This window comes from Ammodytes marinus (assembly GCF_949987685.1).
Source record: "Ammodytes marinus genome assembly, chromosome: 11".
Classification (NCBI taxonomy): domain Eukaryota; kingdom Metazoa; phylum Chordata; class Actinopteri; order Uranoscopiformes; family Ammodytidae; genus Ammodytes; species Ammodytes marinus.
The window spans coordinates 24,992,550-25,009,371 of record NC_137215.1 but is presented as its reverse complement, the minus strand read 5'-3'; the positions used below and the strand labels follow the sequence as shown (position 1 = coordinate 25,009,371).

Sequence of the window (16,822 nt, the reverse complement as noted above, 5' to 3'; positions counted from 1 at the left end):
TTTTTTCCTATATTTGTTATTATATCTGACAAGATCTGGTTGCTGAATTTGCCAACCAGATTCATCCAAATCCATTCAAAAGGTGGACCTGAAATGAACCTCATTTGTAGTGATACAGATGAGAAAATGGAAGAATATACGTTAAAACATAATCATTTTAGAATTTTTACCTCTTCAAATTGTGGGTAGTTTACTTGTGTCTCTTACTGCACTGTCACACACAGTACGGTCCTTACTTTATATTCAATGAAGTATTCCTAATTCCAACTCAGCCTCTGGGATCCCATCATTTCAATGTGCTACCCCCTGCGACTAGCCTGGAAATCCAGACCTGCGGCTGGCAAATTTAAATTTGCTCAGCCTGTTGGTCTGGACACGATCCATTGGAGCTCATTAACTATGTCGGAAAATTCAGAGCAACCAATCAAATCGTTCTATCTGATATGGGCGGGGCTCTGTGGCGGGCGTAACAGGATGACGACAGTGATGTGCATGCGCCGTCGAAGCTGTGATAGTAAACAACAAAGATGGCTGTGGATACGTTGTTTGAGTTTGAAATGGCTTTGGCTTCGACACTTAACGATTTGGAGGACGGCCCTCAAATCTTTCATTAGCAAGAAAGAAGAATTTTCTGTTGCCGACCGACCACGGCAAACGTTTAATTTACCAGAGTACCCCGCTGATGCTTTTTGACTGCTGTCTGTGTTCTTCATTTTCAATTTTAGTTATTTTAAATTGTATCGATCACTTAGGTATTTTATCTCCTTGCCCTCTTACCCTTCCCCTAAGTCGCTTTTGTCACTTGTCAGGACGCCACTGTAAATAGGGACTAGTTCTTAACAACTTGCCTGTTGAGATAAAGGACAGGCACCCAGCAGTCCAGTTGACATTACATCAATTTATAACAATCAGTGTGTGTGGATTTCTATTTTGCTAGCTTGCTTTAGGTAAGCAGTCTCAGATTCCAAACCACAACTCAGACCTGCTGCAGGATACACTGAAGGTCACATTTCAGGTGTTTTTTGAAATATTTATGAAATAAAGTAATATGCTTTTGATATTTATATTAAAGCAGAATATGTATTAACACTAAGATGCTTACATCTTTGAATTTTTGATTGTGAAAGTGATAAGTCATTTAAAAGTATGTTGTTAATGCATCATACTTGATTAGTTATTTTGCTCTTTGTAAACAGCCAAAGAAACAGTTTGATACAGTTCATTTCATAGTGCATCAACCACTAGTTCATCAATTTGTGCATTGAAGTGGGATGTTGGGTGGACAACTTGAATACACCGGTTGGAGAAATGCACTTTGGAAAAAGACAGTATGTACTGAATGCTGAGCATTTGGTTTCAGTGATGCGCCACCGTTGTCTCTCTCTAACATTAACTGAAATCAAACACCCACATGTCAACCTAATCACTCTGACTCATTGCTGGAACACTACCACAAAACGTGTAGAACAGCATGGGAAAGAAAGAAAAACATACTCAATATTATATCATGGGCCAGTGTGGATTACACTTAACAGTTTTATTTGGAATATTAAGACAATGAAGCATAAGCCAAGCACCAAGAGTGACAGCTACAAGTGTCGCATCATACGGCTTTTAAAAATGAACAGGTTATACTGTAAAACCGTTTTTTTTCCCTCTTTGAATGGTGAAGCAGAGACACAGAACAGACAGTGAAATGTGGACATGATTATGCCATTTACACGCTCCAAATCCTAACTGACAGCAGGAGAAAATAGAAAAAAAAAGAAGAAAAAAAAAAGCAAGGAAAAGCAGAAGAAAATGGAACAGCGCTATTCGTCTGACGACAGCTCCGTCAGCCTGTGGCAGTGGCTGCGGCCCCGGGATTTAAAGGGCTATTGTGATTGGTCAGAACGAATAAGGCGGTCTGGGAACACGGCGGTGCTGCAGAGTGACAACCATTAGTTCCCATCATTGTCAAGTCCCGTTGCCTCGGCACCCACATCCACACAGCAACCAATGTGCACATACAGCATTAAAGTGACAGAGGATGTGCAACCATTGTTACACTACACTCCATTGCATATTAGGGAGAAGTAATAATGAAAAATAATAATTCTTTCATACATCTTTTTTTTTTTTTTTTCTGTTTGCATAAAGCACTTAACCCAGCTTTCTAAAATATATATGGGAACTGAAAGAAAATGTTGAAAATATCTCCCCCCCCCTTTTTTTTTTGTCCTGTAAGAGGTGAAACCATGAGTCGTACCTAGGTGGGGGGTAGGAGTCCTCTATCCATTGGGGTTGCTGTAGTTTTAATGGGACAGCTAGCGACACAACCAGCCTGTCTCATCCAGACCAGACCCAGTGGTTCCTCGCCACAAACGAGGCTCTTATAGTGCAGCTAAATAGTGTCATACTAATGACAATATAAGGTCAAAATAGTTCAATTCACGGCATTTTTCTTTTTTCTTAAGAACATAGAATATACACGTAAACACCCATCTTTGCTCTCCCTGTATTGGGGGGAGTAACAGAGAAAAGGTGGTGCTGGCTAAATGTGGTCCATGTTTACACATCCCTGGGCTTAAGGGCTGGGGGTAATGGGAGGGTGTGGATGTGTGTCAATACCTGGGGGTAGTGCAGGTGTCGTAAGTAGTTTGATAGCAAATGTGTGCAAAATGTATGTGAGTTCCAGACAGATAATGCACCACAGAAGAATAAAACTTCTTTTTCCATCAGGCTCCTATTACATAACTCCATCATTCATACAATGTTTTTTTCCCTACTATATCTACAGGGTTATATGGCAAACATGTGCTACGGTTAATGTCAGATATTTCCCATGGGGAAAACTGGGTTGAGAGGGTCCAGGGACTCTCTTGCAATGAGCCTGCCTGAGAATAAAGAGGGGGTGGGTGGGTTGGGATGTGAACGGGGGGTGGAGGGGGGGCAAAGAAGCATTGTTCATAGGAGTCACTGTCATCACCCCTCACAGCAGACTCTGCACCCCCTCCCCTAGAACCCTCTGTGTGGCTCTGTCCATACACTAATATGCTCCCACACGACACATGCACCGAGGCTGCAGCATGGTGGAGAACTACCACTCCATCGACACACAATTCAAAGCCTGAATGTTAAGTGAAATATCTCAGGACTGCTGGCGTGTTTTCTTACACTCACACAAATCTCGCCATATTGCGCTTAAAAAAAAAAAAAAAAAAAAAAAACTGTGCCCTCCGTGAATATTTGGACAGCGGGAAAGTTGGTTGTTTTGGCTCTTTGCTGCAGCACATTGGTAATGCAACAACTGTAAAAGGGGAAAGTACATTTGGATGTTTAGAGTGGTAATTGCAGCTCTTCTTAGGTGCAATCCCACAGTTTGAAGTCAAATTAAGTGAACAATGATCCTTAACATACAGACAAGGCAACAAAAAAAATTAAAAAATTAGGGCCATGTCCCATGACCTCAGTTCAACTGAGAATGTTTCACTTGATAGCAGTTTGTTACATTAGCACAAAGTGTCTGCTCATGTATGTGTATTTTAGTTGAAAAAGAAGATCCATCAAATAACTAATATAAGGAGTAATATAAGGATATAGCAGATGCTGCAAACCCTTAGGATCAGGCTTTAAGAAGTCACTAGCCCAGTGTTCTATTTCAAATCCCATATGCTGGAGTAAAGAGCCATCACAAAAACAAAAAAAATTGTCACTGTCCCTATACTTGCAGACAGCACCATAGAACAAAAGTACACAATTAAAGTGCTATTTTCTTCAACAGACCCCCGAGCCCTCTCAGTGAGCCAGCTCCGTCTCTCCTCCTCCGCCTGCTGCTCCGTAACATTAGCCTAACATGGCCCTTACAGGCGTAGGATAGAGGAGAGAGGGAAGAACAAACAGGCCTTAGTTCACTCCACACCACAGTCACCTCCACATCAGCACAGTGATGTTAGGGACGTGGTCAGATCCAGAGAGAGCAGTTGGATATAATAATAACAAAAAAAGGCCTCCCTCAGCCACACAGCAGCCATGAGGCAACACAGAGTGGCCCTTTTAGTACCCAGTAAATTTATATCCCAACATGGTAAAATTAGCCTGTGATTAGTGCCTACAAGTGGGGTGGGGCACTGTGAAAGTGTTGTGAGCTATTGCTAGGGCAAGTAGCATGATAGACAGGCGACAGTGAACAAGATAGTATGTGTGTGTGGGTTTTCAAATAAAAACCCATTCCTCCTATTTGACAGTGTGGATGCTAAGAAATCCTGAAACATAAAAGTGCACGAACAAGCAACTCAAATGTCGACCTTATTCACACTCCAACACGTGATTAACGTGTGCGTTTTTCAAGCTTTTTCTGAGAACAAAGTGCAGGGAAGTGGAAAAATGTTTGGGACTTCTATTTGAGGAAATGTTTGGATGAATTCTCATCAATTCACAATGCAGGAGAGAAGGTAACAACTACTTTACCCTAACACCTACACCAATAACTTTTATGCCACCTGTTGCCTGCCTGATAAATATGTGAAAATATGTTAATGCTTTAGCAGAGAGATGGTGTTCAGCATAGAATGTCATGGCGTAGGCATGAGCTTAACAGGGCCAGGTTCTCCCCTATGAAGAGCAGTCCAACATACTGTAGTATAGGGAACCGACTTTCATTCGTTAAAAAAAAAAATAAAAAATCTTATCTGAAATAGTTTTTTGCTTAATTGTTACACTCTTGAGCACATAACTTACTAAGCTTCAGCCTGCTAGTGATTACACATAGCTGCTTGCAAGAGCTTTGGTCACAGACTCGGATATCCATGGGCAAAGAAACACACTGACATTTGTTCATGATTCATCCTCACTGACGAGAACTACAATAACAGATGATAAGACACAAGGGCACATACACGCTGAATATATTGTGAACTGCTTGGAGAACAGACAGATTCCTTTATGTGATGCACATTTTCTGCAGTGTTCTCATTTACATGATGTGTGTTTAAGGGAAATACTCCGCTCGTCTCATCCTCTTCATATGTTCTATTCAAAGTTCCAAAACATGTCTTCCTTTTCTTTTTAAAGCTTGCTAATGTGCACACCTATTGATTTAGAGTTAGATTAAACACTATTGTTGCTTAATTGGTTGAAACACTGTTGCTGATGGCTAATTGGGGCACTCATCAAAAGTTGGATTATTCAGATCAAAATGCTGACAGTAAAGAGTTAACCTTCACACACTCTCATTGGGGTCTATATGTGAGGGCTGGTTATTGAGATCTCCCACTGAAATATGCTACATTAGGGCATTGGACCACTTCTATACAGGCCTTAATGTGGTGAGAGACTAATGCATGCATTTGTGAGTGAGAACAGATGTAATTCAGGTACAACTTATCATTTCAATATTGTCATAGTTTAACCAATGTAGCACCACTGAAATCTTATCCATTACAAAACGCTTTAACGTGCACCATTAAGTGAGCTTAGAGCTTATGCACCTCTTCATTATTATTCTCCTCAGTCTCATTTGATGGCATCTGAGTGGACTTTATTCAAGCACCTCCTGCTCCAGGGTTGGAATACCAAGCAACTGATTATGGAACAAGATCAATGGTTTCCTAAAAAGGCACATAGGTTACACTTATTTTCTCTCCGCAATGGGAACAGAACTGACCAACAAGCAAACAGTGTTCTTGTCCCAGCTCACACAACTAAAATCATTCAGATTACATAACTTAAGCTCTCAAAGAGATGCCAACCTCCGGAGAGTTGTTGAGAGTGTTGCACTCAATGCTTAAATTAGAGCGATAAATTAACCTTGGCAATGAGGGGATTTGTTGGGCTTGAGACCTTATAGCATTTAGTTGTACATTTGGATCACATCAACTCCGAAGAAAAGGCCACATCACCTTTCTCCAGCTGGTGACACAGTGCGCTTCATTTCAAAACAGATCAATAGGTCTTAACATGGTTTCATCAAAGAAATATAAATTAATGAGTAAAAAGAGTACTGTAATCTAATGGTGAGATTAGTAGTTCACAAGTTTAACAAGATTCTTGCCAAGTCTTTTAAGTAGCAAATAGGGTTAGCTTTCCTTACCGATCCATGATCTTTGCTCATATGGGTGTCCCCCATGGAAAATCCAATTTCCAAACAAGCCTCACCACTGAGAGCAGAATAACTCATGTCATGTTTAAAGGGCATCCAGAATTTTCAGAATGTGTCTTCCCTGCCCACTTGTCACCAATGTTACATGTGTCTGGGGAAGAAAAGAAAATCCTAGGATACACAGGGTCAAAGCTTTCTGTGTGCCACATGCCACCAACATATGTTAACCGAGGAAGCTTGTGTAAAACTACACACTACAAGACAAAACACAATTCCTTAAAGACACAGGACTGTAAATATGTTATGAGCTAAATTTCGTACAGGAAGAAATGAGCTGTGTGCATATGCACAATAGTGTGCACACTGAAGTGCCTGTGGCCAGTACAGAACTGACAGACTGCTTTGACAACTGTAACAATGGCAAGACTTGTCAGAATATTTCCTTGCAGCAATGCCACAGTGAGAATAGAGTTGACAAGTTTAGCCTGCTCTCTAAATAGAACACAGTAAACCAATTCATTATTCAACATTGCTGCTTAAGGAGGAACTAGTGTTTTTTAAGGATTAATCTAAGCTGAAAGGAATTCATTTCCCTGATGTGCTGTCCTGAACTCTGTGGGCCCTCTCAGAATCTGTCCCCGTCCCTGGCTTAGCTGATGCTCATGTGTGCAAAGAGATGGCAAAGAATGTGCCTTATGTAGCTCTGTCCATGGGATAAGCTCTGACTGCAATATACCAATAGCACCTCCAGATGCCCTCTCAACCCGTACAACTCTAAAACCCTCTTGGGAGGGAAGGTGCTCCACTAGGTGCTTTGACAAGCTAAGGAAAGAAAAAAAATAGAGAAAGCACAAAGTGAACTGTACAACGTAGCCATGTGAACCTAAATAGCAATTTGGGATGATGAAGGGAGGCATGCAGGCAGGTCTACAGGCAGGCTGATGTTGTGGGATCAGGCAGACATTAAGCACAAAGCAGGAGAGAAAAGACAAAAAAGCACTGATGTTTGTGCCTTTCCTCCCCGACAAAAACACCTGTTCAACACAATGTGCTTGCCAGACAGCGTTATACTGAATATAATCATATGTATTTTCTGTGATAACTAAAACAAAGATTAGAATGAATCTTGTATAGCTTGTTACATTTAGATTCCATCCCCCACCAGAAAGAGAGCCATGTCAGTATAGACTCTAATTGGCTAATGAGGAATTTCTCAAGTTCTGTAATCCTCCTGCAGTGTGTGTACAGGCAATGGAGAAGCCCACCCTATTTGACCTTGAGTGGCGGTTCCCTCTCCAGCCAGCGAACTCGTACTTTCTGTTTATAGTGATACTCCTTGAGGAAGTCCTGCAGGGCAGGGGGTAGAGGCAGAGAGCCTATACCATCATAAGTGGTCCAGCGGCAGATGGCGGCTCGTGCCAGGTGCTGTAGGCCAAAGGGAAAGGTCCGATGAAGAGGAGCTGTAAGCAGCGGTTCGAAAAACATGCAGGCGCTGGGGTCCTTATAGTGCTCCAGCAGTCCTGTGACGGTGGAAGAGTGGAAAACACAAGGGTCGTGAGCGTCAAAGCTGAAGTTGTGGTTCCACTGCTCAATGCGGGCGTGCAGTGAGCGGTTGTAACGGCGGAAGCTAACGGAGAAGAGGTAGTCCTCCTGGGCCGAGTCACGCAGCAGGAAGGTGCCCTCCGGCCGTCCATCCAGCAGCGCCTCAGCCTCGTAGCGGTCCATCACGCCCCAATAGCAGGGCAGAGCTGTGATCTGCAATAGGTCCGGCACCAGGCAGTGGATGTAGTCTATCTGGGTGTGAACCTTCCAGGGCCCAGGTTGCTGCCGACTCAGGTTGCCGTCCCCAGAGGCGTGCCTCTGCTTGGGCCTCCTAGCCTGCAGACAGAGGGTGGTCGAATCCTCCTCTGAGTCACAGTCCTGGGCCGACACTGCAGCCCCCAACACCTGCCCAGAGGTCCCTGATGATCCAGCACCCGCAGAACAGCCTTCACCAGAGGCCTCGCCTATGCTAGGAGCCATCTTTGGTCCAAGTTTGTAGAGAGAGGAGCCCGGCACTGAGGCCTCCAGGGTGTGGATCTGTGCATTGGGTGGTGGGTCCACACCCTCCTCGATGCTAAGTCTGCGTCGCTCGCGCAGGCGCTCCTCCTCATCCTCAGGAGAGGGGTGGGTCGGGTCAAAGGCATCCAGCAGGGCAGTGGAGGAATGCGGGCTGACCGGTGCTGTGTGTTGCTTGATCAGGTGCCACTTGTGAGCGAGGTCTGATCCTGGTGGGAAGGGGCAGGTCTCCAGCATGAGTTCAGTCAGGTGAATCTTCCGTTTGGACGTGACGGGGTTCTTAGATGAGCGGGAGCGTCTGTGAGCAGGCAGCGGTAAGCACAGCCCTACTGTATCACTTAACCTCTGGCGCAAAGACCGAGCATTCAGACTACGTCCTCCAGATACAGAGTCACTCATCTCCTGGATGGAGCCGACTCCATAACGTCTGTCCCTACGGTTCCCACTACCCCGTAAGCGCCCAGACCGCCGGTCTGCCTCCAGAGAGCTCTGGGTTTTGGTGGAACACGAGTGTTTTTTCTTTCCCCCCCATGGAGCATGACGGGAATAGGAGTCTCTCCGGGCCATGGGACCACCCGAAGATCCCCCCCGCACATCCTCAGTGTCCTTGTCGATGGTGATCTCTACTATCTGAGGGATGTCCGACACACAGTTATGATGGCGGCGTCCTGTCGTTACCATTGACACTGGCAGGAGGCTCCGTGATGGGCTGGAGGCTCCTGACGCCTGAGCCTCACCTGAGCTGCCTCCTTGGCCAAGATCCAACACGCAGTGGACGGCATCGGCTTCGACCCTGCTCTCACTGTGTCCCGAACTGTTGTTGTGGAAAAGGGTCTGACATTTGCTCTTCAGGTTGCTCCACATGTTGCCCACTTTCTTCATCAATGGGAGCCCTCTAGGACCTAAAGACATGAGAACAAAACTGTTTAAGTCACAGGTTGAGAAATGTCAGAGCAACTTGTACATTACACACTCAGATACAAGCAACAGAACGAATGTCCTATATTCAATTCCCCAGACTACTGTGTATTTAGTAATTAGACATGGTGAGAGTATAACGGGCTAAAGTGTCTGAGAGGTGGGTAGCTTGAGTAGTTGGAACAGCAGAGTTAGGAGTTGCCAGGCAGACGTGCAGGGACACAAGGCCACAGCTATAAATGAACCCAGGATCTGCTCACAGCTGATCTGCTGGTATGTACTGTATTACAGAGCCAGTCTAGACCTGACCAAAAACTTTCCCTGTAACACACACACACACACACACACACACACACACACACACACACACACACACACACACACACACACACACACTAGTAGTATTTGAAAGTTGTAGAACCAAACTGCATTTGAAAGATGCAATCTATACATTGAGTTAAGTCGCCACAGGAAGTCAGTTTGCCAACCACAAATCCACAAAGGATTCCATAATGAAGCATCTCCTTCCTTCATTGATTAATTGGGGTACATATTTTGATGGTGCCGCTGAATGCAAATGTTGAATAACTTGCAAATATGCTAAATATCCAAATACAGAACCTTTTGGTTAACACACTTTTTTGCTCTTTGTTTCCTAATAAGTCATTTACAAAACTGTGTTTAGACACAAGTTGGAAGTTTTGTTCTATTGTTTATCATTTAAGGAAACTGAAGTATCCAATAACATTATCCATAGACTATATCCATGAGTACAAGGTGCAAGCAGCAAATCATCCAATACTTACAATTATATTATTATATTATATTATAAAACCCTTAAATTATGAGAGTTCTTGTTGGTAATTGTAATCCCCAGCCCTGTTAGAATTAATAATTTGTGCTATTTAATCAGCTACAGGCACACAACAAAAGGATGCTAGTGCTTCTGTGGTTTCCTTTACTCCTTCCCAAATTATTTTCCTTTCATCTACTTGTGGTCTAAAAGCAGCTAAAAAAATAAAATGTCATGTCAATTCCTGTGTGGATTTAAATCTTATTATTTGATGAAGACATTATTGATTCGCAGAGTCAGCTGTAATAGACAACAGTTCTGCGATGAACAGGAAACAAGACTTGTCTTCAGCACATGACTGATTAAGCTGATTTGCTGAGGACAGCTCCAAGGCCATCTCTAACAAATGACGTCAGCTTCATCCCTCCCATGGACTTGGCTTTTTCCTAGAGATAACGTCCATCAACCTATCTCTATATATAATAGATGCTTGGGCTATATACGCCTAAAACAACAGCCTGTAATAAATGGTTACCACTATAAAAATATCTTATTCTCACAGCTAAGCTACATCCTTAAATGTGATATGACTCATTCACTGTTTTTTCACTCCTGTTCTGTGCTTAATGTGCATCTGCACAATAAGCCTGAATAAGTGTTGGGCATTGTCTGGTCCACTGGACATCTTCCTTTCATAATATATTGCATTGAATACATATAATACTTCTTAGCTAGCAAGATGTTTTAAACAAACATGATCACTGTCAATATTCACAGCTGTCAAGCCAGCACATTAGTAGCCTCAACAGAGATTCAAATATGTGTAGCAGCTGAGTCCGTGTTGAGGCTTGCATGTTAGCATAATCCAGGTGGATATCAGAGGCAAAGCTAAAAAAGTTTAGCAATACAACACGTTTTTTCACAAACTTGAATTTTGTAGTACAAATATATCATTCATTGTTTTGCTTGTCAGAAGTCCCAAAGTGGGTGAGAGCTTTGAAAGAGCAGTTTTCTGGGACATCAACCTTACCAGTTATTTTGTATAATAACCTCTCATTTACCATGAACTCACAATAAACATTAGAAGACAATAACGCTCTTAAAAATAACTCATCGTTTGGAGCATGTATTGCTTTACGGCCAGAATTCTAAATCTCAACCTAGAAGAGTCACGTCAACTGCTGGCGCTCTGCTTGTGACCCCAGCTTCATGATTGACCTTTTAAGCATTACATCAGCAGATACCTCTCCATCCGGCCCTCAAGTTACAGATAAAACCAATTGGTGTGGTTTGTCTTAACTGTAATGACTTATTGTTTAACCATCCCAGTAAACCAGTGCAGTATATAACAGCAGAGCCTTGCAGTGTACAAGCTGTATATCTTGTTTCTTTTGTATTTATTCCCAGGGATAATGAACAGTACAGAGTACGTCCTTTTATTTTATATTTTGTCACTTGTTTGAATAAAACAATTCAACATGAAGAATGACTTCCCATTTCTATGTCATTATGAACTATCAAGACATAATAATTCTTATGCCCCTTCTTAACTTCAAATAACTACAACCAATGTGATGTGAGACTTGTTTATTTTCATAGAAAAAAAAAGACAAGAAAAGGAGTATCCAGGGGCCCAATGTTGGCAGAAGGGTCTGGATGTGCATCCGGCTGAATCATCAGCTGTGGCAACCAATTATTCAGGCAGTGATTGTCCTTGAGGAGGTCCTTTATATATATTTTAATGAGCTTTTGCACATAGTAAAGTAAGAACTTTGAGATGAAACTACAATAATGTGAGTCGACTACCAACTTAGCCTTACAGAGAGCTTTGAGCCCCCCCCTCCCCCCCATACACATACACAAAGACTGAACACTGACATTTACCCACTGTCTGCGCATATATTTAGAACAAATATCATAAATAAATCATTGTGTATGTTTTGTTCATCAAAGAGAACGGTAATCTAGACGAGAGACTCCGACACAGTAGTTGACATAGCGAGGGGAAGTGGTCCCATCAATCCGTGTATCCATGGTGTCAGTTGGATGATCGTTTTTAAAACTACAACAAAAAAAGAAAACAGACCCTGCATCAGCAAATTTGTGAAAAGCCAATATGTTAATGACATGTTCAGACACCATCAATATTGCGTTACACAAGTTAGCGTTTTATAAGAAAGGAATATGCAAAAATAAGCTTATACTGCTTACAAGTCTAGATCGAAGGGGAAGCTAACGTTAGCATTGGAATAATATGGCTATGTAACATAAATAACTCTGTTGCCTAGACATTTCATGAAAACAATGAACACATCCCACCCCTCCTCCAAAAAAAATAACATACCTGTCCAAAAGAAAGACCGTGGCATCACTTTTCTGGCACTTCAATGCACTTTTGAGTTCAGAATCTGGAGTATGAAAATGGAATAAAAATATATACCCCAATCTCCTGAAAACATGTTTCTTCTGATGTTATAGATTTAAAGGGTGATTGTGTTTTTTATATTAAATGTAAATCATTGTACACTGTGACCCTTATATCAAACATCGTAAACTATTAACATAGCCATTTGTGATATTGGGCTATATAAATACAATTGTTTTTGATTAGATCAAACGCTGCATGTATGAGCAGCTGACAGTATAGTTTTGTCTAAACTCAAAGCTGCAACACGTCATCAACGTAAGCGTAACCTTTTATTTTGCCATTCATGGGTTATATGGTTAAACAACTGGCACAGTGCCCACAGCACAGACTCTATCATTGTTCCCCACATTATGGCAAATATCCACACTTAATGGAACTGCCACTGTCCTAGACATGTTCACATAATGTCTAGAGCTGCAACGATTAATCGACAAATCGATTATTAAAATAATCGCGAACTATTTTGAAAATCGATTAATCGTTTCAAGTAATTTTTTTATAAAAAATGTCCAAATTCTCTGATTTCAGCTTCTCAAATGTGAATATTTTCTGGTTTCTTTAATCCTATTATGACAGTAAACTGAAATATCTGTGTGTTTTGGACATAACAATAAATTTGAGGACGTCAACATGGGCTTTGGAAAATGTATACATTTTTCACCATTTTCTGACGTTTGACGGACCAAAACACTTATCGATGAATCGAGAAAATATTCGACAGATTAATCAATTATCAAAATAATCGTTAGTTGCAGCCCTAATAATGTCATGTGAGATGAGTACATCTGGATTAAGACAATTATTCACTAGAGCTGCTAGCTGCACAATTAATCAATTGGTGAAATGTGACAATTAGCTTTTTCTTACGTTATGGTAAACAATATATTTGGGATTTAGCACTGTGGTTATACAAAACCTGAGATTTAATGACATTCCCTATATGGTCTAGGTCCTATTAAGATGTAGTGGTGGACTGGACATCTATTTTTTTCTGATGTTTAGATATCAATCCAGAAAAAAACTGATAAATCGATTATCAAATTAATTGCATCCCTATTCATACGTTTCCACTAATAATAATTATCCAGTAAAATCTGTTCAAATTATTTAAAAGGGTTCAGTCCAAAACAGCCACTAGACAGTCTCAGTGATGATTTTTTATAATAAGTGATGCCCCAATCTGCTTCACCCAGAAATGGCTGGTTGCAATAAATAATGATCAAGTTATAAAATGTGTTACAGTAAAATGTTATAAACCTTCTACAGCAATATTACTACATCAGGTAAACTAAAGCAGCACATCTCTACTTAACAGTATCAGATGATGTTAAATGCAAGGTAACTTGTTATTTAAGTACGATTTCTGTATGGTGACCCCATACTATACAAAGGACAAGCAACCCAAGGTTTCATCAATGGAGCAACATGGCTCAAATGTACTTGAACCACTTCTGTCAATCTGAGTTGACAAAGCAAAACATACAAACAACCTTTTTTCATTTTGTCAAAGCTTTTGTTGGAGCACACACATCTTAATAGCCACAACCTTAATTTGTATTTATTTCTTAAATTATACTGCCAACACAAAAACACTATTCTACCAACTTAACCCCACCCCCCACCCCCATTCACAGCCTGCTGTCATTCCACAGAGAGGAACTGGAATTGTGAAGCTTATGTTATATCAGCTTCATCTTAAAAGCCTGGATTTTCCATCGGGGTTGGTGTGTATTATCCCTTAGCTTACTAAGCACTACCAAACTACAAACAATGAAAAGTTCCAGTGACCAAAACACGCGGCTAAAAGGGACGGACAGGATCTCAAATAATTTGTCCATTGTGCCAAAGTATGACCAAAGCATGCCTGTAAATGTACTCTTGACTGTTGCCACGTTTTTGCCAATAAACCCATTACGTACAGACAATAATAGAGGTCCTTAAACAGGAAAGAACATGCTAGAAATGAGAGGGAATCACCACTGAGACCAGTGTGTGCTACAGTGTAAGTTAGCCAATTTGTCCGGCATCCACATTAGAATGGTTCAACTCTTATTATTCCTCATTTCCACTAAGCGGTGCAGCTCGGGTCAGTGCAGCATGGATCAGGTCAGCTCGGTTACGCTAGATCTGGCTTGTGTTTCCACCGCTGCTACCCTTTAGGTAGGCCAGGGTTTATGCCCGACCGCGATAGCCGCGGCTAGAATATGGATCATAGCATCCAGCCGCTGAACGGCTCCGGCCACTGCAGCTATGTAACTACGGTGACATTGTAGCAGCAGGACAGTGTAGCCCACTGATTAATTCAATGTAGACAAAAAAACACCACACAATAAACGGCAGTATAATGCGGAAATCATTCTGTGGACCAATCAACGGACTGCAGTGTGTAACTCCACACTTTTGGTGCCGTCAGGTGGCTACGTACCCCAATGGAAGAGTCTCAAAAATAGGGACGGCTCATCTCACTTTTTTGTGACTGTACCCAACTTTTGACAATAGAAACGCAATAAAGCAGCGTGGTTCGGCTGCTCGGTGGAAACGAGGCTTAAGACACCAAATTAAATTATTGTTGATATTCAAAATAGACATTAAAAATAGTACAGCAGTAACATTTTCTAATTTTTAATTATAATGTAATTCAATTCTTACTCTAGTCGTCTAGACAACATTTTAACCTAAACGTTACATTTTTAAGTACAGGACACACTGCTGAGGCATCTTGTATCGCCAATTTCTGCCTACAAATAAATCTGCTTAACTGGTTCCAGCTTGATTATTTTAACTTTAGTCGTCTCACGTAACTCTTTATGACGGTCCCCACTGATAACAATGGCCACACAAATAATGTGATCCAGTCCACAAGCCTTTCACAGAACTAGGCTACTTCTGCTCTCCGGCAGCCCAACACACCCATTCTCCCGGGATCATACTGATCTGAGAGAGGGCTGGCTGGAGAGAACACTAGATTAAGGGAGGACGCCTTCTCTGCTCCGACCAGACCAGAGTTATAGAGATATTTGCAGTGTCTTGCATTCTGTAAGATATGCATGAACCACAGAGAGGGTCTGTAGATTACTGATAAATCACACAGATTCCTACCATTCCTAAATCTCAACAAATAACACAACTTCTACAAGAAATGCTGATACGGTAAACAATTTAGTTTTTCCCCCAGAAAAAAGGTAAAGGATGCCATATTGTCTACAGGAATAATAAACCTTTTATAATAAGTATAATGGTATTTATTGCATAATCCTGCATTTTAGTATTGTATTGTCAGCACAATACATAGTCATAGTAATAGTTATTGAGCATGTTAGTAGTTTGAGCTCAATAATTAAATCAAACATAATTCACTTCAGACAGACATACGAGAATAAATTAACAAATCAAATTAACTGGAAAAATCTCAAAACACTACAAGTCAAACGCTGTTAAGAGTCAACGTGAAGTACCTCAATTTATCCCTGCACCAACCAGAACTGTCTGCGTCTTAAAAGGATCTTGTCAAACAGATTAACGTGGAAAGTAAAGTCCCGTTATACTAACGTTAGGTAGCTCGACAGATTGCTATTATATTAGTATCCCACTAAAGTCCATAGCAGACACAGCTATCAAGCATTAACGGCGTTCTAGCCGGGATATAGAAATGGTTGGAAAGGCCTTTAGGTTTCTGGAGGCCCCACTTTTCCCTGATCCCAAACAAGTTAGCAGACTTGCTAACACGTTAGCCGTGTAGCTGCGAAGATAACGATAGCTACGCTCATATCTGCCGAGTTGGCTCGGTGGCTAAAGTCAGATACTATTTTAATGGAATACATTCGCCACTGCGTTCTGTTGTATGTATATATACCCTGAATGCTGACTGCTTAGCTAGCGGTTCAGGCTTACGAGCTGTCAAATAGGCTAACTGTGAGCATTCCCCAGAGTGGGAGTTAGCATGTTAGCTTGGGAAAAATTTACACAAAAAAATTACCACAAATAAACCAAGCGGTGCTCGGCGGCGTAAATATGCCGAGTTGACGAACGAGACATGTCAGACAGGTAATGTTTCGTTTCTGGAAGTCATATCTTACCCGTGTGCCTTTTGAATGCCTTATTCAAAAGCCCTCTTTGTCTGCAAAAAATGGCTATTAAGAGAAGTCAGGCATACATCCCCCTTGCGGACCACGGTGTCGGATGAAAGCACTGAAGGTTGGTTACTTGAGGGTATCATCCCGAATCTTTTTATTTAAATAATTAGCTAAATAAGGGTAAAAATTATTTAAAAAGTCAAGTTATTCTTTCGATGCCGCGAAAAGCCAATTTTCTTCATTGTGGGCTCTTCTTTTTCGGCCGTGGTCGTTGATGCTTCTAGCAGCCCAATATGACGGCGCTCTCAGCAGCCACAGAGCCGGAGAGGAGGACGGAGTTCGGCGGTGAGGGAAGCCGACTGACAGCGGCTCGGTCCAATGGAGGAACGGGGAGAGAAGGCCATTTCCGACGGAGCACGCGGATAGGGAATGCCGTGGCGCTGGCTCTGCGTGATGGGCGTATTGCGGCACCA

The 16,822-nt window shown here is 41.8% G+C and overlaps 1 protein-coding gene across 1 annotated transcript; it reads right to left on the bottom strand.

The window, feature by feature from the left end:
* Positions 1-1,517: 1,517 nt before the first annotated feature.
* socs5b (suppressor of cytokine signaling 5b) lies at positions 1,518-16,621 on the bottom strand. The gene is made up of 2 exons (XM_080036978.1): positions 16,353-16,621; positions 1,518-9,039 (listed from the first exon to the last, which is right to left on the bottom strand). The coding sequence occupies exon 2, from the start codon at positions 9,017-9,019 to the stop codon at positions 7,346-7,348; it is 1,674 nt and encodes a 557-aa protein (XP_079893104.1). The 5' UTR covers positions 9,020-9,039; positions 16,353-16,621; the 3' UTR covers positions 1,518-7,345.
* Positions 16,622-16,822: the final 201 nt, after the last annotated feature.

Excerpts from the sequence above, each read along its gene's own strand:
- socs5b (XM_080036978.1), bottom strand. The coding sequence starts at position 9,019 with ATGAAGAAAGTGGGCAACATGTGGAGCAACCTGAAGAGCAAATGTCAG.